At 38.9% G+C, this 27,433-nt stretch overlaps 1 protein-coding gene across 3 annotated transcripts in view; it reads right to left on the minus strand.

Moving 5' to 3' along the window:
• The window catches only part of LOC115917567 (protein cordon-bleu-like), a 145,101-nt gene that overhangs the window by 90,885 nt on the left and 26,783 nt on the right, over positions 1 to 27,433 (minus strand). For all 3 annotated transcript variants that reach the window (XM_030971712.1, XM_030971714.1, XM_030971713.1), the window contains exons 2-4: positions 11,783 to 11,989; positions 2,409 to 2,619; positions 1,468 to 1,696 (exon numbers count right to left, since the gene is read on the minus strand). In XM_030971712.1, the coding sequence (XP_030827572.1) occupies positions 1,468 to 1,696; positions 2,409 to 2,619; positions 11,783 to 11,989 (647 nt within the window). The remainder of the gene's footprint in view (positions 1 to 1,467; positions 1,697 to 2,408; positions 2,620 to 11,782; positions 11,990 to 27,433) is intronic.

The raw sequence follows: 27,433 nt of genomic DNA on the forward strand, positions 1-27,433 counted from the left end.
AAAAGATTGACTTATACTCAGGATCAGAGGATTTTATCATAATGAAAGGAAAGGAATACTAAAAGGTTAAAAAATAATAGAATAGAAAAAAAGAAAAGCTGATATAGGAAGTACCACATTATGATGTGTAGATCTTTGTGGGTTCTTTCAACTCAATATATTCAGTGATAATTTGCTGCTATAATCCCAGCTTGTAGTAAAGTCTTGGTTTTGTCTGTATAGGCTACAACCAAATTTGAGGACTGTACTAGCATACATACCACCACTTTCATTTGAAAGGAAAGACTTTACTGAAGGCTTATGATAATTACTCTCCACATTGTCCCTGAAGTGTGTTGAATGAATCCTGTTGAAAACGCCCCACGTTCAATATGTTGCTCTAAAATGGTTAGCTTAATTACAGTAAACATGTCTTGAAAAAAACAAACATGCAGTTGAGTTATGACATGTTGTCAGCCTCTTTTTGGAACATCCCAGCAATATAAAAATAAAAGGAGATATTTAGTTTACTTAGAAGTCTAAACTCACTGAAATTTGACTCGCACAGAGGTAGAATTGTCACTTCTCAAAGAGTTGGAAAGAAGAGAATGTCAACATAAATAAATAATTTTATAAATAAAAAATAAGCCTACAGCTCAGCACCTACAAGAATGACGTTATCTAAACAATAAATAAGGATATTTACCGTGCTGGAAGCAGTAGCGATTGAGAAAAACAGCAGGAGACAATTTTAATGAATATCACAATCTGACCTCAAAGGAAGTAGCGCTTGTCAATGTGTATTTTTAAAGCACATCACAGAATTATGTTATTTGAATGCATAATCAGGCTGATAAAACTCAACTCTGAGAAGCTGCTATTACAATTTTGTCTATGAGAACAGAAAGTGAGGATAGGTAAATATAAGAATAGAATTTTAAAAACAAATACCTTTTAGCTCCTCTTCACTAAACCGTCAATAACTGTGCTCTTTGCAGGAACTGTCTCTGATCCTGTCCAGTCTGTTTCTCATAAGCCCTAGTCTGTTGCCTCTGCCTCTCAGCTTTCACAGCTGCCATGACTATAGCATGTCTCTTCTTTCCTTCTCTCCAGCCCACAGCACAGACAGGTGACAGACTCTGCCTGGATGAGGCCCCTTGTATTATGTGCACCGCTATGAACCGCAGCTCTGGGACACAGCAAAGCTCCTCCTTTTGCCCTGCCCTAGGCCAACCTGCACCCTGCCAGAGTCCAGCCCAGCCTGGCACAAGGCCCAAGAGCATCCAAGGACAGCTGGGCACATTGCTGACCTGGCTGCTGCTCTGGGCACAGCTCACTGAACAAACCCATGCTGCTCTGAAGACCGAGATCTCACTCTGCTGTTTCAGCTGGACCCCAAAAGAATGGCAGCATGAATGCTTTTAACTGCCCATAATATTGTTGTCGCATCATATAACCCTGCAGAGACTGCTTTGAGTCTTGGCTCACCTTTTTTTCTGTCCCAGGCGTACAGCTCCTTTATCCCTAGCTCCTCCAAGGACTTGGTAAGCTCCAGCTCTTCCCCAGTTATACCATCCCGCAGAAGAACAATGTGCTCTTGGCTGACTTCACACTTCTCACAAATAGCTGGGATGATGCTGTGGAGAGGCACCTCTGGACTAACTCGAACCACAGCTTTCTGTGTCTTCAGGTAGTTCACTACCAGCCTCACAGATTTCTGCAGAAACAAACACAAACTCTCAGTCTCCATTCTGTGGTGGATAGGCCATCTCACAATGAGAAAAGCACTGGGGATTTCCACATTGTCTTAACTATTCCTAGGCAAACTTACCCCACCTCGCAAAAAATAATATTTGAAAGAATAACATCTCAGACCTCGCTTCCCACTAAGGAGACATTCACCAGAACACACAAAGAAGGAAAAGGAATCAGAGGCAGATGTAACGTAAAAGTTTACAAGTCCCACTCTGAAAGGTGGGAGAGTATAATTAGATATAGTTATTAGAATATTTTAAAAAAACAGCAAACATTTGGAAAATGGCTACTTCTTAATCATCACTGTATTGTAAAGTACATTTATTAATGATCAGCCTTCTCCTATATCTTCAATGAAGATGGTGCACAAAATATCACCAAAACACTATCTCCTCACAACCCCACTCCCATTTCAGCCATTACTGCAATTTTTAATTGCCCTAATCTTCAGATTTCCATCTACCCAACCACATGCAACATACCATTTTGTCTAAATGTCTAGACTAGCCTCTACAAACCTACATGCAAAACGTTACTTGTTAAGCTAGTAAAGCAGGTTATAATCAATCCCAAGTCTTTCCCACCTGGTTTTAAGATGGAAAGATTGGAAGAACTGAAATCAGAGGAATGGAATGATGCTCCACAGCATCATTTTAGCTCTCCAGAGTACTGACCTCAGGGACCCTTGGCAGAGGTCGCTTTGCCTTCTCTTCAGGAATCTTCTCTTTCAGAAGTACTGTCTGTACATCCAGTGCTCCTATCAAAGTGTTTGGCTTGTAACTCAGAACTTGTTGAGTTCCCGAAGACTTTAGTTCAAGACTATGTTGAGATGGATTTAAGCGGTACTGGCTGCATAAATCAACCAATACATCCATCACAGCTTTACTACAAGGAAGAAGAATTCACTGTTAGCATGAGAAAAATAACATTGCCAGAAGATTTACCTCAGTTTTAAGATAGGGGGATAAAAGACAACACAAGCTGTGGATGTGCCTCTAGTTTACCATCTTTGGGAGAGAACAGTGCTAGTGCTTTGAAATGTTAAACAGATCAGATAAAATGATAGGAATTAAATATATTCACACTTCAGTGTCTGTTTATGAGCTCACAACTAACTGTTCAGTATCAAGCAGACAGTAGAGCCAATCACAGCACTTACAAACACTAGCCAAGTGCAGACAAAGTGCATCTTTATTTACTTCCAGACCACAGATGACAGAATAATCTGAATTGGAAGTGACTCTCAAGGATCCAACAAGTCCAACTCTTAAGTGAATGGCCCATATGGGGATTGAACCCACAACCTTGGTGTTATTAAGCACCATGCTCTAACTGAGGGTCATAATGTACTAAATCCATACATTAAATGCTCCAGTTCAAATTCTGTTCATTAATGTGTAGACAAGATATGAGTAGATTATGAACTCAGAGTCTGGTAAACTCTGCCTAGATCTGAACAATCACATAACCCAAAATGGAGTACTTAAATTTGGAACAAATGGTAGATAGGGCTTATTTATCCACATGACTCCTCCACATCCATTAGACATCAGCTATATTTTCCAGTACAAGAGATCCTGTCCATATTTATTTTGGTGACGATATTAAACCTGTACAAAACCATCTGATTTTGAATGTCCCCACTATCAGCAAGTTTACTGCAGTATGATTCTTAAACCATGAAGTTTTAAAAGAGTCAGCAACTGTCCCTCTCATTTCGTGCCCCTCCACAGAAGTACTCTATTCTGTGTCAAGAACTCAATTTTCACTGGAGCTTGATACTGCCTAATGCAGCAGATGTGAACTGTGTTCCCCCAAACTCCAGAAATTCTCCTCTACAATGGTAATGAAGATTTCTTTCATTTTCCCAGCCTTCCCCTCAAAAACTCTGTACAGAATCAGAGAAAATAGGTTCATTAAAACTGGTCATTTTTCTCAAAAATTTTGGTTTCATAAACCAGTCTGTCACCGATAAAACAATGTAGGCTAAAAATTTACCAGCTGTAGCTGGAACCTGCCACTAACAGTGGGATATCTGTCTTGTAGCAGAAGTGAAAATAAATGCACAGCAAATTTGCCAAAATAACTGGCACTCCTTTTAATGTTTAAACTGAGAAAACTGCATACAGATTCAAAATTCAAGCAAATTCAAAGAAAATAAAACCTTCCACAGGTTATTAGCTAGCACCATTACATCTGTAGCTCAAGAATTACCCTTTAAACTGCAAGCTGTTGGCATCTGGGAAACTACTCTGTGGAGGGCCAACAATCTTCTTTCTATAGGTATGTTGTTGGCCAGCAACTGCTCAAGAAGTTGGTGAAGAATGCTGGAGGGCTAATGGCAAAGACAACAAAAATGGAAAAACTAGAGCAATTCCTTATTACCTGGTAGGTGACAGCTCTTCCCATGCAAGAGAAGAGGAAGGACCTTCTTTACCTTTTATGAGCCTTACCTTTTACCTTCCTTGAAAAAGGAAGGACCTTTTTCAAGTTTAACGGAGTTACACAGTGTGAGCTGAGAAAGTGGCAAGCGTGGGAAATCTGAAATAACACGATCTCACTGAAAAGGTAAGAACTCAGAATATGATAACTGAAGATCAAATAAGGAAAACAGATGCCTTTAATATGTATATAATGCTTCAGAACAGAGTGCACTGTGGCAACTGCTAACACACAGAGCACAAATACAAATGTGCAGCATCCAAATCAAAACTGTATCAGTTAATTTCATAATGACTCATTCTGACACTGTCTACAAGCTGAAAACATCTGTGTTTCACAACCATGTTCAATTCATATGCTCCACACCACAAACCAACAGACATTTACAGCTACTAAGTACAAACTGCAGAAGAATCTCATCTATACCAGTATTTACATGAATACTCATTAAACTGTGCAGTGCATACTTTTTTAAAGTGCTTATCAGTTCTCCTGATACAGATCTCAACTTGTCTGTTTATAGACATATTTCTTTTAAACTAAAATTTGCATGTGTTTGCTTTCCCTCAGCATTCTTACTATTGTTTCAGAGAAAACGAAATAACCTGGCAGAATCATAATACGTGGTGTCCTATGTGCTTGATATTTATATTTAAAGTGGAACAGTACTATATTTCTGCAGTGCATAATACTGTGATAATTCATTCAAATTTGGATAGTTATCTTGCCTCTTGAAAAAGTATTTTTAAAGAGAAGATAGTTCATTAAAATAACAATTTATGATTTCATACATACACCACTGAAATTACAAAATATATTCAGCAGCAACAGTACCACAACTATAACAAGATCAGAATCCACACCAGCCATCAGAGAAAATAAGTTACAGATAATCACACAACTTGAACAAATTTGTCTGGACAATGGAAAATACAAAAATCCAGTCAAATCTGAGGTTTCACCTTATTGCTGATTACGAACAGGCATGCATTAAACATAACATTTAAGGAAGTCTGCACCGTCCCAGCCTGTGCCATGCTGCTCAGAATACATAATTGTTCCATGAAAAGCATCTCCAGCCTTCATCTGTACTGTTCGAAAGTACAGCCGAAGCTTTTGAAAAAGCTTCAAGCAAATCACATGCTCTTTAAAAAATGTAAAATCAGGAAAAATGTTTCACAAAACTTCTGAAGTGTAAAAAAAAAAAAGTAGAAGTAGGGAAAGGAGAGGAATTCCACAAACAAAGTTCAAAATCCTTGTGTTTCAATCAAAGTAAGAGAGCTGGGAAACCCTTGCAAATAAGTTATTCTTATATCAGATGTCCATGGCACCAACTAGAAAAAAATTCCTTCTAAACCATAATACAGTTCAGCTTGATTTTAAATGGGAGTTTTATTTCAAGTAATTCCATGTATATTCTACACACAGAAGACAGCCACTAAACACAGCAAGAGAATAGTAATCAACTAATCTAAACCAACTTTTCTTTCTAACTTTGGGCTGAATATGGCTCTTGGAAGATGCAAAGAGTCAATCCTTCCTTTGCTTCCATCTTATTCCACACAGATCCCCACTTTCTATTAAGCGCTGCTTGGACATCTGATAGAGAGCATACTCTGTTTTGAAATTCAGGCAGGTCTTAAATCTAAAGCTGAAAAGAAAAACATGCTTCTGCCTTTCTAACTACTCAGCTAAGAAACACCTTACTTTTTCATTTTAGCATGATGTTGCTGAAATTTTTGGTGGAGTGCCCAAAGACTACTTAATAGACACACCACAGGTTAATGACTGACAAGCAAATACTAGAGCACAGAAACAAAACTGGAGAGAGAACACAATTTAAGACTCATACAAGAAGGTTCATATGACTACTCTTACAAAAGAAAATACTTTGTCTCTATTTTGATATTTTATTACTAAGCTGTTTGACATTTAATGACAATTCTGAACAGTATAAGAATAACTACTTTGTCAGCAATACTTATCATGCTGATCCAGTTCTGATCCAGTTTGACCAGACTGCTTGTTTCCTGCTGTTCTCCAGTAAAATGCAGCAGAGGCCTATGGTTTTTAGCAAGTATAAAACAACGGAGATGTTTTGGGTATGGTTTGGCTTAACCTTCTTGGATCACACAGAGAAATACATTTTAAAATATAGCCTTGTCCAGCTAAATATAAATGTGCAGGGTAAAGTTCTATTCTCTCACACAAAACAATTTTTTATCTTCTACTTTCATGCTACAAATGCCATCCAGTACCTAAACAGGTCTAGGAGAAAGCTGGAGAGGGACTTGTCACAAGAGCATGTGGTGATAGAACAAGGGGTAAAAGTTTAAAACTAAGAGTAGGCTTAGATTAGATATTAGGAAGAAATTCTTCACTATGAGAGTGGTGAAGCACAGGAACTGGTCCAGAGAAGATGTGGATGCCTCATCCCTGGAAGCATGAGAGACCAGGTTGGATGGGGCTCTGTGCAAGTCCCTGGTACATGGCAGGGAGAGTAGAATAAGATGGTCTTTAAGGTCCTTTCCAACCTAAACTATTCTGTGATTCCATGGTTAAAAAAAAAATTAAAAATAATCTTAAACTGGAGGAAAGGATATTCTTTATTTAGGTCAATGTCAAATATGCATTAAGAATCTGCATTAGTAATTGACTGGAAAAGAAAGAAAAACTGTAAAGGGAATGGATGACCCAAAATCTCTAATTCTTTCACTATTTCCATTTAACTAGAAAATAGCATCAGTCTTTATTTTTGCATGCTCCAAAGTACAGCACACACTTAATGAAAAGATTACAACTTTTTCTACACAAACAAAAATGTACACACTAAGTACTAAGCTGTAGCCAAAAAAGTTCAGGAAATGTGATGAATAAGACACTTATAAATGTTTTCTATTTCTTTTTTTAACTTGCTCCTGTACATTTGTCTCTTATTTTCCACAACTGAGCAAGTCCACAGAAGGAACATCAAGATGACACATGAGACAGAGGACTGTGTTTTTTGAGCCTTAGAACAAGAAAGGTGAAGAAATACCTTGCTGCTGTCTGTAAGTATGAACTATAGGGTTAGAGAGACAGACTCTTCTTGACTGTGAAGAGCAAGAGACAAATGCTGAATAGGAAATTCCATTTAGATACAAGTAAACATATAGTCTCCAAAAAGATGGTTCCAGCCCTGGAAAAGAGGTGCAGAAAAATCCAGAAACCTCCTCTCTGATGTATTCAAACTTCCAACTTGCCTAGAGACTGTGTGTTCCCGGGGCCCCTTCCAACACAAATTCTAGTACAACTTTCCCACCCCCTCCCCGCTTAGCCTACACTGAACTACTGTACTATAGACCTGACTCCTATTCAGTATTTAATTAAACAATTTTTTAACCCTTTTGCCATGTGTCCTATTTATCTTCTTCTGACAATACCTCTTGAATGTTTTACCAACCTGGCTGATTTCATATCTTCAGTCTTTCCTGAAACGCTGTTCTGTATGTCAAGCTATAAGCCTACAATAAAGAGACTGAAAATATGTGAGAATATTCTGTCTGAATATTCTGACATTACTCTGTACTGAACTCTGTCCTCCAATATTTGCAGAATCAGACTACAGCTTTGGCTAGTTTATTCCTACTTCCAGTGTCCTGCTCTATGTGCATCATATGCATAAGAGAATTTGTGTAACATGTAAGATGCGGGAGCAACAACTGTCCAGTTTACTTTTCAGCATATTGGTCATCCACATGTTGACAACTTCAAAACAAATCTCACTTAGCTTCAAACATCCCCATTTTTCTACAGTGCATTTCAAATACTACTGAGTTCCAAGCTGCTCTGTTAATGTATTTATCTGTGTTAATCAGGAAGTCCTCCTCAGTGCCACCAAGTGTGAACAGAGATGCATGACCCCTTTATTTACAGGTTACCCATTGAAAGTATTACCTCTGAGAATCACCAACAGACCATGATAACTTGGGAGCTTTTCCACTTGTTTTCCATCTAAATGTCTACCCACCACCTCTCTCAGACCTGTTACCTGTTTCTGTGGAGGTGCTACAGATCTACATGCATAACATGTATAAGTGGCCAATGCTTTACCTATCCTTTCAGCACATCACTTAGTGCTCATACACAAGTACAAACACAGAATAGTGTTTCCCTCCTTTTCAAGGGGAAGTAGGCTAACAGTTTTTCATTAATACTTCTACATGTTTTATAGCAGTGTTCCCAGGGATCAAGTCCTTCAAAAAGAAAACTGTTTATACTATTATATTGCTGCACACACTCCCTAATGACTCAGCTTTGTACTAAAATCTGTGCTACACATTTTCAAATTCCCAAACAAATTGTGTGCTACAAGATGGCAATAAACTCTTAGAGAGACTGTCAGCTTGAGTTAACTTTTATAAATAAAACAATTTCAAGGTTCCAGATTGCAATAGAATATAGTACAAACTTTTTTTCTTAACGTGTCTTCAAGAAAACTTATTGAGAACATTCTGCCCTTCTGCTGATATTTGCAGGAACTTTTTACATAGAGAACAAAGTTAAATTACAACATGTTGCTTTGCCTACATACAAAGAACAAATTGAAAGACGTAATTTTTACTTTTAGTTCACTTATAATAATCTTAAGTGATACTAATTATCTACAGTATTTATATTTTCATATATAATCTAGTGTACTTCATTGTTCTGTGAACTGCTTTCCTGAAATTACAGAATCACTTTTCATTATGAATATGCCCAGGGCAAAGATTTGTAAATTTTTTTGAAACAGAAAAGCTATTTCCCCAGGGTAGCTAAATGGAGATTCTGCAGAAAACTGTTTTAATGATGGCAACAAAAATAATGAAGATTTAAAGCAGTATAAACAACAGCAGATTTTTCTGAAATGTCCTTCCATTATATCATCACAGATAAAAAGAGTGAGCAGGGAAAATAATTCATTACCTGTACTGGCTCTTACTCTTGCCACAAACTTAAAAAAAAAAAAAAAAAAGAAGCAAAATACCACCACATTTTATAAGATCCAGTAACTTCATAATTTAATGTTTACCCCCACAAGTATCATTGTATTTCATGGCTGTTTAGATTCCAATACCAAAACAATGCAAGAAGTTGAAAAAACCTGGGTTTTCCCCCAAACCTGGAGACTTGGGAGAGTTCATCCCCTAAAAGTTTCAGATAATCGTGACATTATTATTTTTCACTATTCTACATACCTAAAAACAAAGCCAGGGCTAATGTACAGAAAATTGCATCTTCCAGTGATTAGAAAGAACAGCAGCACACATGAGGTCTGTCCATAGACTGATGCCACTGTAATACAGGGCTTATTACAGAATATTCTTTTCTCATTTCATAGCTTGTTAGGGGAATTAATCATCCTTTCTCAGTTTCTATCATCTTCCACTTCCCACAGCTGGCTATGAGTGTCACTAACTTCTCCACTCCAAGTCTTCAAGACAGCACTGAGAGGGAACAGCCACAGCCTAGGTTAGGCACCAGTGATGTGCAGATTTGCACATTAACACATTTCTAAAAAAGAAACCTTAAAAACCCCACCCAACAAAACCAAGAAAAATCCAATCAGAGGCCTATACCTATCATGCAGACCCTGAGAGAAATGAGCACCTTCACAGACAAAGAGAACATTTTGGTTGCTTAGAATGTTTAATGCAGATGATATAAATAACCTCACAGAAATGCGGGAAGTTTCATATTTGCCATTTCTTTCAGGTTTTTCTCCATAGACTAAAGACTCTAATAAACAAAACACTCAGTCTCAGTGTATGGGATACATAATGATAAACACCTGTGTGAGACATAGAACATTTACTGTATAGGGACTTTCTACTTCTCTTTGCTCCTGTAGCTTTTACGTTCTTCAAAAAGTCACAATAAAAGACCACTCATAACGCTCTCAGAGTGCTTGCTTTGGAGAGGAAAAAATGTTTCTAACCTTACGGCAATTATCTATGTCTCAGTACAAAATGTGGCATGAATATTAACCTCTTGTCAGCTCCCAGATGGCTTGCATTTGCCAACAAAATACCACCTTTCTTTAGGCTCTAATGGCCAGTGAGTTTCATGTCCTATTCCACTTACCAGGCCTGCTCTCTTCTTTCTCTGATTAAGTCCTAATCTCCCTACAAAAACTCTATCACTACACATATTATCTGAGAGCTCTGGTAAGTACTGCTTTCTTTTCAAACCTTTAACATCACTCTGGCTTTGGGGTAGACACCCACAAGTTGCACTGTCTCCCAAGAATAGATAAATGAGTGTTAGTTTCTACAAGAAAAGTAGGGGGAAGAAAGAAGTCCCAGATACCAAATATCAGTTTACACACCCTCCTCAGCCACCAAAATGTGTTATGAGGGAAACAGTCAACACAGACTAGCATATGAGACTAGAAAGTAGTTCTGCTGGAATGCAGACTAACTACTGAAAGCATTAATTTTAAAATAAACACAGAATCTGATTTACCAATAGGCACCTACATTTCACAGTTGAGACGGCCACGATACACAGAGCATCATCATACAATATCACAAAGCATCAGCCCAAACAGAATAACACAACTTCAGAAATCTTCAGGAATCTGCTCTTTATTGCTTTTCAGCCCAACCTTTTATACCCTTCATCTTACACACCTTACACCTGTGTGCCCTCTGCACACATTGTGGTTGGTCAGCACACCTCAGCACTCCACGTCCTGTTACCTTCAGTGCTGCTCACCTGTCCTGCACAGCTGCAGCCCATTGGGGATGAGGCTCCACTGCAGCCCCACTCCCAATTACCACAAACTGTGTGCCTACACCTACACACCTTTTGAATGTGGTCTTACACTTCCTACAGTTTCCTGACTACTCCTGACCACAACATTGTTTGCTATAGTTTCATCAGAGTCTTGTTTATATTTTTGAAACTTCTCTGCATTATTTCCTAAAGTAATGTCTCTTTCTTTCAAAACAATTTACACAAAAAGAATGAGGATAAAGAAGAGCTCCCACAGTGAAGAGAATTATCTCAAAATTACCTTTCCAACACAATTTGCTCTTGATTGTACCCAGTAAGTAACACAGAAAATCCCTGTCTCTTTCCATGGGAAAAAAAATACACTTTTATATACAAAAAGCTTCCTAAATACGAGCAGATGCTTTGCTATCTACACAACTGCACTGTAATTGTGAAGTTGGGATCTCTGAATGCGATGAATCATCCATCTTCCGAGCCTGCTTCCTGGCATGCCTCCAGGCACTCATACTGTCAGGACTGTTTGCCAGCAGCGCCTACTTCCACTGCAGCAAGCCCACTCTGGATTATGAGATGTGATACAACCTAAGCAAAGTGAGACTACATGAAAGGGATAGATCCATACATGTACTGATCCATGGGGAAAACAGTGACACAATAGCTGCTAAATCCTTCTTGCCCCAGAAGAGAGGATCCTTTATAACTGGCTCTCAAGACTCTGGTGCAACAGCTGCTAAAAATGCAGAGAAAAGCATGACAGAGAAGCCCTGTAAACTCAGAAGGACAGCACCACCAAGCATCCCATGGGGAACAAAAGGCTTCAAAAAGTGAGAGCTAATCAAAGCCTTACCTTCCTTGCACTGTGCACTTCTGCTCCACCCCACTGGGTAAAACAACTGTGAAGTCCACCAGTCTGTTTATCATGTTCTCCTTCATGCTCACAAGGCTCTGATCAGAAATTACAGATGTCTCTGCAGGTGACTTGGGCTCACTTTGAATTCTACTTGCGGCAGAAGGTTGATTTGGTGGAGGGGGAGCACGAGCTTTCATTCTTTTCCTTGAGAAAGAAAGGCAAGAAGAAAATTAATAATTTCTTCCAAGAAAATCCACACACGTTACTAAGAAATATATGTTCTTTTGGCCATAATCTCAGACTGTTTTAAAAAGTTCCTTTAATGCAAGTAATTGTTTTTTCTTCATCATTAACATTTTCAGTGGACTTGCACTTTTATTTTTACCTCCTCTCTAAAAATACGCTAATTTTTTAATGATGCACTCACTCCTACTGTTTGCTTTCCATGCCCCAGGGGATGAATCAGTTCCATAATTAGGATATGATATAATCATTTTTCTGTCAAGTACGAAGCATACTCCTATGAAGTGAGAAACAGAAATGCTTGGTCCAGTCCAGACCTGACTCAAGAAAGAGTTGTATTTATGTACATGAATGTTTCCTCCAAGTCAGAATGGCAGCAGTGGAAGCAGGGTGAGGTTTCATTCAGCTATATTTGGGTTCCACAGTATTACTCTACTTGAAACATTGTCTCTTCCTCTGCTCTAAGCTAGTAGTATTAAATCTGGCTCGTCGTACTTCATAGGGAAGCACCATGAAAAGGTCAACTGTGCATGATATCACTTCTTACCATGCAACACCAACACTACAGCTCTTTGAAAAGCACCCTGAAAGGAACTCATTCTTCAGTAGCAGGCTATGCACCATGTGTGACATACAGAAAAGCTGCATCAGCTTGCACCAAGCAAGCAGCGTACTTTACAGACATATAAACCCACCACAGACTTGAAGTTTACTTCTTTGGCAAGCTGCCAGACAGATAAGCAACATATGTGTGCTGTTAAACTTCTGAATAGCTGGCCTCCTACCAAACACATGTCCAAGAGGATTAACTCTGATGATTAATACTCCAGTGACCTCTTCTGAGTAGATTTACGCTTAGTTTAAGTCAGATTTTAGTGTAACAGATGGAAAAAGCAGTAAAATATTTACTCAGAAATTATTGTGGAGGCCCACCCCCTGCATTTTCTTAATCTGCCTGGTTTTAAGGGTGCAGGAAGAGATTATGATTCTTCACACGATTTTCACCCTGCAAACAACATGAACTGAAGTCCAGAAAGAAAAAGTACAGAAAAAGCACTCTAATTCTTAAAAGCCAGAAAAGCTTAGTGGTCAAATCATCTAAGGGCAAAACTGTGTAGAGGGGGAAAAAAAAAAAACTGAACTGAAATACCAAATCAAACTCTTCTTTAATAAGAGATAACCTCTATTCTCACAGATAAAAAGGCTAAACACAGCTTGGATTATCAGTGTAAGCTCCTGGCAGAAGAAAAAAGTAACAGCTTTATCACATTAACAAAAATACCCAAACCAAACCAACCAATAAAAAAAACAAAAGTGTTCAGAGGTAGTCCAAACCCTCCATACTTTGTAATCAGTATTTGCATTTGACCAGCAATCTCTGTGGCACGTCTCAACTTGCAAAAATTCTTTACACTTCCTTGAAAATGCTCATTTTAGTGAGACCTCAACAAGCCAGTGATAAATCAGCAGTGATGAAGATACTGCCTTTCCTTCCCCTGTGTGCATAACAAATGGCATTCTCTACAGATATGCAGGGAGAGGTACTGCCTTATTTACTAGTATAGAGAAATTTCTCTTTCATCAGAAATTTTCTTGAACATTCTGTTTTTATCCTATATACACTGAGTGAGGCATGAAGTCATCAGTCACTAACTTGCAGTTCCTACGCTCCTCCCTGTTGAGGTGATAATAAGTTCAGAGCATTGACAAGTAATTAACTAGCTTGACTCTCCATTAACCAAAGTCTTAATTTACTTGTCTATTGAAGAAAAAAAAAATATTTTGGATTCATCTTCTCCTCAGGTCCTTTTATGTTTAGCTACAGTTGTTATTTGTAAGCAGGTGGTGAGAGACAGGAATTTTGCACACAATCCAGACTCACGGCAAAACCGCCTTACAATCATCCAGTTTAAGAACTTCACATCGATTCACAAATCATGTAACTCCTGCCTTTCATAATACCAACTACATCAACAGAAGTAGCTGTAGGGCTACTATAAACTATAACTTGTTTCTTAAAACAAGTTTTATTTTTTGTTCTTGCAGCTTGTTCTATAATGCGGGAGCTAATTCCAACACATTGCATCTGACAAAGTATCAAAGGGGACAGAAAGAAAAGAAGCAGGCAAGTGTTCTGAGCCTGGCAGAACTGGTTGCAATTATGATTTACCTCGTAAATTCCAGATCTCACAGTGAAAAAAGGTAGAAGAAATAAAGCAACGGTAATAAAATAATCATAAAAATGAAATTAGCTGAAGTTGTAGACACTTAAAACTTCAGGGAAAAAGTGAAGAAGTACTGAGTTTTGAAGCTAGTGGAGGAGCTGGAAGTAAATTGGGACTGCGCTACACAAGGCATCTGTTCCCTGGTGATAACATAAACCTGCCTGAGGTTTTCTATGGGAACAGACAAACAAGGTCAGATGCCTTAATGAGAGTGTGATTTTTATCTTTTTAATGTATTTTAAAAAACTTTTTAAGTACTCCTCAGCCAATTTTGCAGTTACAGATCTTGTATGAAACCGCTTGAGGCTGGGGGTGAGAGGGGGCAGTGTGTGCAGTGTGTCAGCAAATCAGGCATCACACCAAAAAAAGCATCAGCCATACATTGACCAGCGACACTCACTTTAACTCCACATAACATCTAACAATGCTATTCTTTTTGGCATTATGCAGACAGGGCCTTTTAGATACTACAATCCTCTTCTTATGTGCAGAAAGGATAGGGCAGGTCTGCTTCCTTCAGGGACATCAGAGAAAGGAAAAGGAAAAACATTCCCACTGCAGTCTCTCTAACCTAGCAACAGTTCAGGTGACCTCATATGAACTTTTCCACAATAGTGACTTACACATATTCTCACTGTGACTGCTTGAAATTCCTGGTTTTCAACATTTTCCAAATGACAGATCTCAAACTATTTCAGTGGAAGCAGATCCCTCTGCAGTTCACATCTGTGGAGTGATATGTCGCACAGATTTGCATTTTCTAGCCAACTTTCTGAAACATCTCTGTAGTAGAATGTAGCTACATGAATCAGAGACTGAAATCCACAGATCTAACTCTACCTTGGATCTGACATGAGCAGCTGCTTTTTCTGACATGCTCCAGCAACTGCAGTCAGAAGCTGCCTAGAAGCCTGTTAATACTATTGAATGTGAGTAAGAAAAAGAATTAATCTTTCTTTGTCAGAGCAACAATGGTTATAGAGGACAATACAAAAGCACTCCGTAATAAAAGCCTTATTGTGACCCCACAAAAATAATGCACAAAGAAAGTGAGTGATTTAAAAGCCTGTTTTAAGCAAGGGAAGAAAGGGTACTTTCCATGCTATAACCACAACATACTATAAAAAAGTTGCATGCCATTCTTCAGTGTGAGATAAATTCAACCTAAATTTAGTTCAACAGCCATCTTCTCTCCACAAACATCTTTCACTGTACTCACTACTGAGATACCTGTTAAGACCCTGTACCCGCTCCTCATCTGCAGGAGAAGTTACAAGTGGGAACACTTCAGATCTGGTTTAACTCATGGTTACATGAGTTACATACTTCCATCCAGTCCTTGAGACTGAGACAGTCAACAGAAAACAAGCAGCTGATTCTAATACACAAATGTACAGTGGATTTTACTGAGGCTTGAACTATTTATTCTTACTTAACTGTAAATGGGAAAAAATGCATATAATCATGAAATAGCTAGGCAGAATATATAAATCACCTACCAGCACTGTTCTCAGTAAAAGCACCAGATTTCTCAGGATGGAAAAAGAAAAACAAGGAAACTGACCTGTTATGGTTGCAGCTACCACTGACTAATAAGATCAGTGTTTCTGTAGTTCACCACAAAGAAACACAAGAGAAATGAAAAGAAGTTTCATCAGATTATGAACTTCAAGACAAGGTAACACAAGCCCTTTGGACCTATAATTTATTAATATATAACTACCAAGCAACAGGTTGTAACCTGGACTTTACAATCCTATCCAAGAAAAACGTGATCTCTCTTTTGAACAGCAGTGGTCCTGGGATTTCCATGCCCAGGGCAAAGCTATGCAGAGACTGTCTTTCTTCAGACAAGGTCTAACACACACACACACACACACACACACACACACACACACACACACACACAGAGAAAGAAAAAAACTGAAAGTGAAACAGTGAAATGCTACCCATTTCCATCATTCCTAATACATAATCTTCTCTGCCCTGTAAAACAAAGGCAACTTAACAGGTACAGAACCGACTTCATTCCATGCATGTCAGCAGGACTTTGGCAAGTGCTCCATAATTCACCAGTTTGTAGAATATGGTCCTTTCAATGCAGTGTCTCTCTCTGACCATTAATTTTAAACAATCAAGAACAACAAAAAAAGCACAAAAACACACACACACATTGCAGAAAAAAAAATGAAGAATATAAAAAAAAAAGGAGAGAAAAGATCCAACCAAGAAACCTTAAAAACCCCAGCCAACAAAACCAAGCAAAATCCAATCCAATCCAAAACAAAACAAAACAAAACCTCAACCATCCCTTATCATAGCAGAACTATGGGAAATTATTTTTTTATGTAATGGTCAATTTGCACAGTCTGGTCAAGTCAATTTGCAGTCTGGTCAAAAGGCTCAAACAGGTGCAAAGGTTTTTTCTGTGACAGTTATGTACACCTCATCTCATAATTAGGATAAACAAACCAACATGAGAGTGCTCAGTGATGAGAAAATACAGACACAGCACCTCTTGGGTGAAAATCAGGAAACATGGGAATAAAAATTCTTGAATTTCATGTGACTGGACTCCTATAGTCTTTTGAGGGGAAATCTGTGTACATAGGCAAGAAAAAAAAATGCAGATGAGTATGTTCACTTGCTCCCTTTCCCCTGGCAACTTGCACAGCTAAGTCAGATGCCCAGCTCTGAGGCACACACCTCATACTCCAAACCACCAAGACACAGCAGGGTAGAAGTCACTCACGTTCACTGATCTAACTTTTGAAGGAGCTATCTTTCAGAAAACACTTCCTTTTCATTCTTTGCTTGTTGCTTATGGCAAAGCAAAGAAAACCCAGATCACTGGATAGGAAAGGGACAACCACTTTATCAGAATAAACAGCACGCTAAGTTTCCTTTTTGTAAGTAAAATCCTTTCAGCTTCTGATGCAGCAGTTCAGAAAAATTGTAACAGACACTACACAAATATAAAGGAAATACAAACAGATCAGCAGCAAGATCAAGTCACCTCAACAATTCTGAAAATGGAAACCGAAAGTCAAACAAATCTCAGAGAAATTAAAAACAGACACCCGGAGCATGATAACGTCCATAACTACTAAAGAGGCACAAATTCATCCACACGGCCTTACAGCATAAACTAGAACTCCATTCTCCACTTTGCCATCTATAACACTTAAATTAACCAGTTAAATTAAAACCAAAACAAAAATACCAAAGAACATTCTCCAGTTTACTTTGTCTATCACAGGCTAAATATATCAATTCATTACAATTACGTGCAACACAGGTAATGTAAACCTTTAACTGTCTCATACAGGTTACAGGTCTAAAATGCATCACTATTGTAGTAACTTGTTTCCCATATTACTTTACAATATTTTGGTAAAATTAGTAATATTACACAAATATCACACTTTATAAAGAGCTGAAATCTTCAGCAGATACTAAGATGGAATGAACTGGATTACTAGTGGATATGGCTCAGGCAACAATTGGGGTTCTCTACTTAATTTTTTAAAATAAGTTGCTGCTTTGTTTTAGCAGTTTTTACTCTGAATTCCATGGCTGCTATAGTATATAATTATTTTATGCTTTTCTCTTTTGAAACATTTATTGGAATTTCATATTACTTGTAAAAGATCATTCCATTTTTAAGGCAGCATCACACTGACAGACACAATGAAAATTATTTCCTTGCTGGCATGATAAAGTCACCCAAAATAGACATGAAAAAGTAATTTGTTTCTGGCAAAGAAATGAAAGTCATTTAATTATATTTCTGATCTTCCATTTGATTCTACTGATGAGAAACCCTACAGCTTTATGTATTTTAAAAATAAAGTTTCTATGCCAGAAGAAAAGAAAAGGAAATAAAGAACAGAAGCTAATAGAATGAGCACATCTGTAGAGAGGAAGCAGGGATGGAAGTATATGATCATGGTTGCCCAAGGGTGAAGTTAAAAAAAAATAAACAGAAGTCGAGGTGAGATGATGCAGTTTAATGGAAGTAGTTCCTAATATAATCTCTCTAATTTTAAATTTTTCACTAACTTAACCAATCAATCATTTAAAAGTGTTGGGCTGCAGTTTCCTGGTCCTGGATGTGCCAGCAAATAACTGTTATAAAATTTGCTACCAGAGGCATCTCCCCATAAATGACCCATTTCATGAGAGGCTGAAATGTCACAACACACAGCAGAGACCTGGCTACTCTGGTCCTTGTGAAACATCGCATAGCTGCTAAAGAGAACAAAACAGGCTTCTGCCCAGCCAGGACTCAGACTCCTGCACTGACAAAAAATAGCTGAACTACTGAGGGCTCACCCTCTGACAGAAGGCTAAATGATTTGTTAGCCTGTGGCTGGTATCCTCAAATAATTGTGTTTTTATACATCACCCACACTTTTCATTAAGAATCATAGTCTACTATCTTCCAACAAAAGCCCAATTCTCATTCCAGTCACTACGGCATTCCCTCAAGATCTGGTACAGAGCAGCTGACATACCAATTCCACAACAGAGTAATTTTTAGGGTCAGAAGAAGCCAGAAGCACTCTAACCTGACCTCCTGTAGTGCATAGGCCATGCAGTGCTCCCCACTGCTACCTCAGAATGCCTCTCTCAGAGTGAAAGCAGGGATGGACCTGTACATGGGTGGGCTTTAACCGATCAAGGAATAACACTGGAGCCTACCAATGCTTTTACACTTAGTAACCACAGCCATGCCAGGGAGCCTAATAGCTCTACCTGTATCAGTTCCCAAAACAAAGTAGAAGGCAAGCCCTAAAGAAAATATTTTAAAAACCAGCCAAATCCCCAGTTTTGGTTACATGCCCGCTGCAGTTAATGAAAACACTGCCTGAATAAGCACTGTATAATAAGTCTGTATCACTAATAGCTGTATCATAGGACTTTTGAGATACCACCCACACATTCAGTGTGTGGCAAAGACCACACTACAAGTTGGTGCCATGCTGTACAACTCCACTGGGTTGCACATCAGTAAATAGGAATGAAATGGAGAGCAGTTAACATTATTTAATTATTTACCTAATCTGCTAAATCACATGCTGAAGAAAAACAGAAGTCTCTGGTGGTTAAAGGCAAGAAAGCACAGGTAAGTTCTATTTTGGAAAGGTAAAATTCTGCAATCTAAAATACAGCGATATCACATCTCCCAGCCAGAGATACACAAATAGTTTAACTCTTTAGCTTGGGAGATGTGATCCAAACAAAATGCCACCAACAATTCATGCAGGAGGATAGGTAAGAAGCTTCGCCTCCAAAAAAATTTGGTCTGGAAAGGCGAAGTAGAAAAACAGCACTCTAGGTAGGGATGGTGAAGTCTTGCTCTTTTCACAATGGCATTTGCCAGAAGAGAAGCTGCAGATGAACCTAAACATGAATACAAGTAATAAACATTTAGGCTTTAGGACTCAAATATGTTTAACCATCACCACCTCAGCTAAAACTGTCTGACAGTTTCACACTGACCAAAATAAAAAGATTGCTTTAAACTGACTTTCAGAAAGAACAGTAATGAAGTAGTGCAATGCATTCAGTGAACAGTATCCCTACCAGTAATTTTGACTTCTTTCATTATGCACAAATTCACAATGTTTTTCCCCCATTTATCAAGTATTGATCTATTAGTCTCACTCCATTCCAAGCAACAATAATACTAAAATAAAGAAAACACTTAAGGAAAACATTGCATTGCTTGTGCTCAGCTGAAATATCATCCAGTTCCTTCATCTGTGACTAAATCAGGCTGCTTTGCATGGTATGCTTCAGTGGGAAAAGAGAACTCTATTTTTATATTATTGATACGTAAGCATAATGGCATTGGTTACTTAAAAAACCAAACCAAACAAACAAAATGCCAAAGATATCCATGCTAACATCCCAAATGTAGTTAAGAGAGAAAACCAGAATACTGATGCTTACACCGTAAAATGCCCAAGCCCTGTTACCAGGGCACTCTGTTCTATTCTCTCTGCTCTCAAATCATCACTGAGCTGTTCAAGACACTCAGTTAAGCAGATAGCAGGCTACAATCATGCAGACAAGCCACCTGCACACTGAATTCTCTGCAGAGGGCAAAAACTATGGTTGAAGTGTGAAAAACATAAGGTTAAAATCTCTGGCAAGACAACTAATGAGATTTGTCAGCATTATTAATGAGATTATAGTCAGGTTCATGTTGGTTAACTGGACTCTTACTAACCATGCTCACCTGTGGAAAACACTGTCATGAAACAAAGCAAGAGTGTTTCCAAGCAGGCTGGAAGCCCTGCTGGCCTTCTGCACGTTGTGGGCAAACGGGCATCCTTCAGATGCACTCACTCTGCTACCTGTCAGCTGTGGTTTTGCGAGGATGCCACAACTGAATGACAAGCTCTCTAGGTCTGCAAAGGTACTTTGCCAGTTCTAATAGGCTTTATTAACACACAATAGTCTTTACCATGTTTATTGACAGTGAATCATGTCAGCAATGAGCAGATGATTTGTTTCTAGAGGGGTCAAAAGGCTAAAGGTGTAGTTTCTCAAGCCCAAGGCTATCTCAGAAACACTTGTACTGCACGCTATCCCTGAAGTGATAGATGTTGTTCAGATTTCAGGGTGGTTGTCCTTTTTTAATCTCTTATCAACAATCACCTTCAATAAAAGTTTATTGCTTAGCAACACTGATTAATAAACTCTCCTGTAGTGACTTGCACTGTCAACTAACATGTAAATTCAAGGTGCATTTGCACGGTATTGTTGAGCAATGGTATTCCAGATTGCATTCTATTTTTGTACCCACAGACTTTTAACCTCACTACCACTTACTAAGAATCACTCTCTAGAGGCCTGAAGACCATTGATTAGTGCTCCTTGCAGTAAAGTGCTTGCCTTATTTCCACAGAAGATGGAATAGTTCTGAAAGAATCAAGGAAAAACAATATATAGGTTAAAGAAATTCTGATGTGATTTACTGTGCTGGCTAATTCCTAAGTTTTATAAAATGCTTGGAAGCCAGTGAGCAATTCAGTGAAAACCACTAACTATTTACTACAGAATATTATTCATACGTATACCTTTTTCACCTAGAAACAGCTTTAAAACAGTGTCCATCTGAGGTGCAGATGGGGAAGAATTGGTTAGCATGATTACCTGCTTAGACAGGTGCATGTGTGGTGAACACTAACAGCTGTTACTGTGAGCTGACAGATCATAATTCCTCATCCAGTGACAACACTCTAGGAATACACCACTGAAGCTCATTTCGTCTATTCACCCTGACACAAACAGATCCCACAAAACAGGCAGGCAATGGTCATTAAGGGAGAATTTTCAGAATTACACCTATGTTATTCCACCTGCCTCCACTCAACTGTCTGCAAATGGTGACAAGATCACAGATACTCCAGAAAATCTTGACGTACCAAAGAAAAGGACACAGACAAAAAGGCTCTGACCAGAGTAAAGAGGCATCCTGGTCCAGTTCCAAAGTACCCCTTGGACCCAAAAGGCTTCTCAAAACATTAGAAACATGTACTTCTAGGCAGGAATTAAATTAATAATTAGCAACTACCCCAATGTCTTTACAAGTTGCTAGAAGGTACCTCTGCTTCTGAAACCTGGTAAGATTCTTCAGCTACAAGGACCCGGGCAGGAGAGACATAAAACACAGCAGGCAGGACTACAAAAGCCATTTATTTTCCAGCTGCACTGCACTCTCCTAAAAGGGGAAGCACCTCTGTGCTTCCTCTCAAGTTCACTTGCCTTTGGAGAAGCACTCGTGATCTCATCACGGATGACCTTACATCAAATTTCCTGGGGCAGAGAAGGGAAAGCTGTGTCCAAGTCCAGTGCCCACTGTTCCCCATACATTCAAAAGTCCACATCTGCTGACATATTGGAAGATAAACAAGAAGACAACTTACTTTGGATTTCCTAATCTAGAAGACAAAATGCATGAATCTACCCCATTTTTTTTTTCATCTACAGTTATCCTGTAAATTCTAACTGTAGAAAACTACATGACACACAAGAATCCAGCACCTGAACTACAGGGCTGATAAGCTTCTCTTTGGAGCTAGAAAAAAAATCCCCTAAAAGATCTAACAATGCATTTTTTTGTGAGATGTAGTTTACATTCACTCACAAAGAAAAAGAATCAGAGGTGCCAGGACATTCCTTACCCTCCCTAATCATCTTAATTAGCATTTATAATTCAGTCTTGATACATACTCTATCACACAGCAAGGAATCACATACAGCAGTATATCAAATGAAGGTTAATGAGGGAAAAATGTAGTGTCAATGAGATAAAGAAATATCCAACTTTGACACAACAGTCTAAACCATTGTCAGACCTTGTACTTCTCAGATGCCACATGCGCTTTTATGAGGAAATTTCACAGCTTCAGCTGACTTTCTGAGTATTTTTCTGGTGCTGATTTGCTTAATTAAATTTCTTATTAGAACCACAAGTATTTTGCTTTCATTTTCTATGATATTCTCTTCTTTCGAAAAGACATAGGAATCAAGTACTTCTTGGTTTAAACTAAAACTTAAGTATTTTGGTTTATTAAAAGCAAATAATAAAATTAACTAAGAAACCCCACTCCAACTCTAGTATGAAGGTGGGAGACCTACATTAATATAGACACCAGAAAGTCTGACCAAAAAGAATACTGCAGAATTTAGCACATAAATACACTTACAACAGCAAACAGAAGGACTCTGAAGTGTGATCCTGATTTATCAGGTAAGAAAAGAAGTGCTTTAATGATTTTTATATGCCAGCAAACCCCATTTTTTTAGTTTGTTTCCATTTAAAATTCTGTTTAATGTATCCTGTAGGCATACATGTTACTTAATGGATTTTAAATCTCTCAAAATCAAAAATTATATAGGCCTCATGCAGTACAAACTAGAGCACATTATGAAGAAAATCTTGATAAATCAGGCATGTCAACACACCCAGACGGTATTAAATGAGAGAGGAAGGAGCCAAATACCCTCCCTCTTTATCACACACATTCAAATCAGGGATGATTATTGTGTGCATTTTACTGATGTATGGCACTGGCTCAGGACACAGGAAACAGGCAGGAGTCACGACCATTATGGACTTTACAAGTAAAACCAAGACTTTTTCTGGAAGCAGCCTGGAATCCAGAGGAATGGTGTTACATGTTATCCATGAGAAAACATCACCAAGAAACTGAAGGCATCTGCTGCTGAGGAGCTTTAAATGCCGCTCAAGAGATAACTGAATGCAAACATGCTTGAGGCTGCCCTGTAACTACTGTGGGGCATCACAGCAGTGATTGCAAGATTTTGTGGACATGTCTGAGCCAGCTGCACACTCAGCAGAGTCTACAACACCCACACAGGAAGAAACAGGTATATTAGACTACCTTATAACATGAACTGCCACAGTTATACTAGAAGTGGCAAGAGGCACAAATACTTCAAATGCAAGCAACAAAAAATGGTGATTTAGAGCTGGACTTTTAACCAAGAGACTTCCATCTCCTTGTCAAAAACAAAGAAACAGCAGCATTAATGACATCCAATTTCCTCCAGGTTCCTTGTCTTGTCTGAACTGCTTTTCATATCAAAAAGGGTGACAAGTCTCACAAGCTCTTTTCAGTGCTGGAGCTTTTAATGGCTGTCTTCAGCTCTGGACCTTATCCTGCAGCTGTCACCTCACTGGTTACAAGGTGGTTACGAGGCCTCCTCTCACTACTAGCCACCAACTTTTCAGACACTTATGAAAAGCTAGTGCATTAGCTTTTCTTTCTCTCTTGTCAATTAAATCGAAACCAAACTAACCAGTGAAAAAACAATTCTTTTTCAAAAAAAAAATACAGCCAAAGAGCATCATGAAATGAACTTCATCTGATATTTAGCACTGCATGGCCACACAAGCTGTTGGCAGACTCTGCTGAAATAAGGGTGTCTGTCCCATCTGAAAGTCCCTACCTGGCAACAGTGAATGAAAGCACGAGATGGGAAGTGTTTGACTACAGAGCTTTCTCCTCCCAACTGATGAAAACCAGAACAAAGATATCCTGGACTCAGTTAAGTCAGTAGGACTTTTGCCACTAATGTTGCAGAAAGCCAAGTTTTCATTCTGGCAGAAGCTCAGCAGAGCTCAGTTTCACCTCTGTGCTGACTGCCTCATTTCCTGGCTCCCCCAGTGAGAATGCAACTTCCAGGTACCAGGAGAACATGGAGCATCAGCAGCATGGCACTTAGAGAAGCCTGGGTTAGTGGAGAGTAATTGCATGGTACTGCCCTGGACATCCAACCAGCTGTCTTTTAGTTACGCAAAGACACAGCTCTCTTAGATGCTCTTACTTCATTTTACAGAAAACCAGAAGAACACAACTAGGGCATTAAAAAATAAAAAGGGGAGAGAGGAAAAGAAAATCAATTAAAAAAAGCAAGCAAAGCTATCTTCATGTGTTACCACCCTAACTTTTTATCATTTCCGATTCTAAAATGAGTCAGAGAGGTCAAGAAAATCTGAGGACACCAGATAAAGTCAGACCTGCCACACCACGATTTCTCTGGTCACCTCCTCTGAAATAGGAAGGCCAGTGGCATAGTGATAATTGGTGAAATTACCAGCATAGAGAGAGCACTCCCTGAGCCAGCGCCTAACAGTTGCTCACTTGACACATGTTGGCACTCTGCTTCCCAAAGAGAGATGAGAACACTCAACTGCTAGCAAGCAGGCCTAGCATCCCCTCTTGCTTATTTGACTTCCCAGACAGGAAAATCCTGAATGCAGCTTGCAGAGCCATGTTCCTCCAAATAAATCTCTTCTGAGCCCAACATAAACTGCAAAGCAACAAGCAAAGCAACAAGGCAGGAGAAATCCAGAGTTACATCTACCAAAACAAAAGTGAACAGGCTTTTCTCCCTTGTGTTCTAATTCTAGCCCTGAAGAAACAATCCAAATTATTCCTGCAAGCTCAACTGACCCCTGTACTTCAGGATAAATGCTGCTGAATTAGCATGGGCTACTCACAACAGTGTGGGAAGGAAGGGTGCACTCTCCTGCCAGGAACACAAAAGCACTTCCACAGCCACAGCTGCTGCACATATTTGACAAAAGCACAGGCCTGCTTTCACACCTTCACATGCCACACAGCATGTAAAGGCTGTTCTCCCCTTACCCAAACGCATAGCATGCATAATATCTGATGTAGAAAGAATGCTATGAGGCTACATGCCATCGTTTCTGCTTCTGAGGCAGTAATATATGAAAAGTAGGACTAAACAATATACAAATTATATTCACTGTTTAGATTCAGCTGCATCTGTACAGCATTGCTGTATCTTCTACCAACTTCCTCTACAACAATATGAATAAAGAAATTATTATGGACATCTATTCACACAGGCACAAGCAGATCCCGTTGATCACTCCTTGTTGATCTACAAAAGGATGCCACCAAATGCTGACTTCAAAGCAAGTACATTTCCAACTCAGATTACAGTTGCCCCAGGCCTCCCAGCAAGCTAAATTCAATCTCACAGCATCTGGGAACAGATGAGCCAGCAGAAGATGAATGTGTTTCGGAAACTGCTTGACCAAAGGTTTTTTCTTCCCCAACCCTGAGTAGGGGGTGACAAAATTATATGACAGAAATATTACTGTGCAATAATGGAAGACATGAGTAACCAATTGTGAATCATCACTACTCATGTTCAGAGCCAGAGAAACAGACATGGATGCATTCATGCATCCAGACATGGAGGCATTTGTGCACCATGGTCTTAAGCTGCACCAGGGGAAGTTCAGGCTACACATTAGAAAAAAATTCTTCACAGGAAGAGAAACCCATTCCAATGGCTGGGCATTAGAATGGGCTGCCCAGGGAGATGGTGGAGTCACCATCCCTGGAGGTGTTTAAAAAAGACTGGGATGTGGCACTCAGTGCCATGGTTTAGTTGATAAGGTGGTGTTAGGCCCTAGGTTGGACTTGATGATCTCTAAGGTCTTTTCCAGCCTAGCTCATTCTGTGATTCTGATGGTGTCATTTGTTGGCTAAAATGTAAATATCACATCCTCACAAGAGGATGCACTAGATTTGACAGAGCAGTTGATCTGTTACGTCCAGAAGCACAGTAACAGAGTATATTGAAGGTTTTGCCTGGCATGCAAGTGTCAAAAATCATGTTCACTGATATCAAAAATCACATATCCTTTGTGCTTATTATGAAGCAGCAAATGAACGCCCAGAAGCAGATGCCTCCTGCAATATGCTTGACATCAGCGGCAGAAAGTCCACCTTGAGTGAATCAAACACTTCCATGTACTCAAGCCATGCATACAGGCATTAGCCAAAGTACTATTTGCATGCAGCCCCATTTCCTTGTTAATATTTAAAGACTTATTAATGCATCAACCTTATTCAAAGTATCCTGAGCATGCTGTTGTTAAAAGCAAGCTATGCTTTATCACACGTGTCCTTGACCACAGGATTAGGTCCAGAGAGACAGGGCAGGAAGAGTGAGAATTTCATTTCACTACTGCTTCTTCTATCAAAGCATGTAATGACTTAAAAGTTTAATCTTTGACTGAATGAATACCTGGCATGTTGATAGTCTTGGCAAATGACAGCCAAATTAAACATATAAGAATGGTGTCACATAACAAGTTTAACTGTTTATTTTTAAACTTGGAAGAGTCTGGACAATTGAAAATATCTGGGTTGGGCTTATGAATTCCACACACCCTTCTTTTTGTGCACTCAGTCTGCATAGCTAGTAGAAGTAGGTGGCATGAAATGATGAAAAGAAATTTGAAGATTCAGAAGAATTTTGAAACAGAAAGGAAAAAAAGCCAAAGGAAAAAAGCCAAAGGAAAAAAGCCAAAGGAAAAAAGGAAAAACTTCCTATACTAGTGATATTAATGAGAAAATAGAATGTAGCATAATATTGCTTTTCATTTCTGCTGCAGAGTATTATGGAACAGCCTTAGGACAGAGAAAAAACCCTTTACGTATGATATTAATATTGAAGAATTAGTGGTAGCATGAATAGAAAAAACACATAATAAAAATTAAATAGCCTAACCCTAATCTCACTCAGCAGTTTCTCCCTTGAATCAGCAAACTTATACCCACAAAGAACTGCTGTCAAGTAGACAAGCAATGTG

Source organism: Camarhynchus parvulus, chromosome 2 (genome assembly GCF_901933205.1).
Source record: "Camarhynchus parvulus chromosome 2, STF_HiC, whole genome shotgun sequence".
NCBI lineage: Eukaryota > Metazoa > Chordata > Aves > Passeriformes > Thraupidae > Camarhynchus > Camarhynchus parvulus.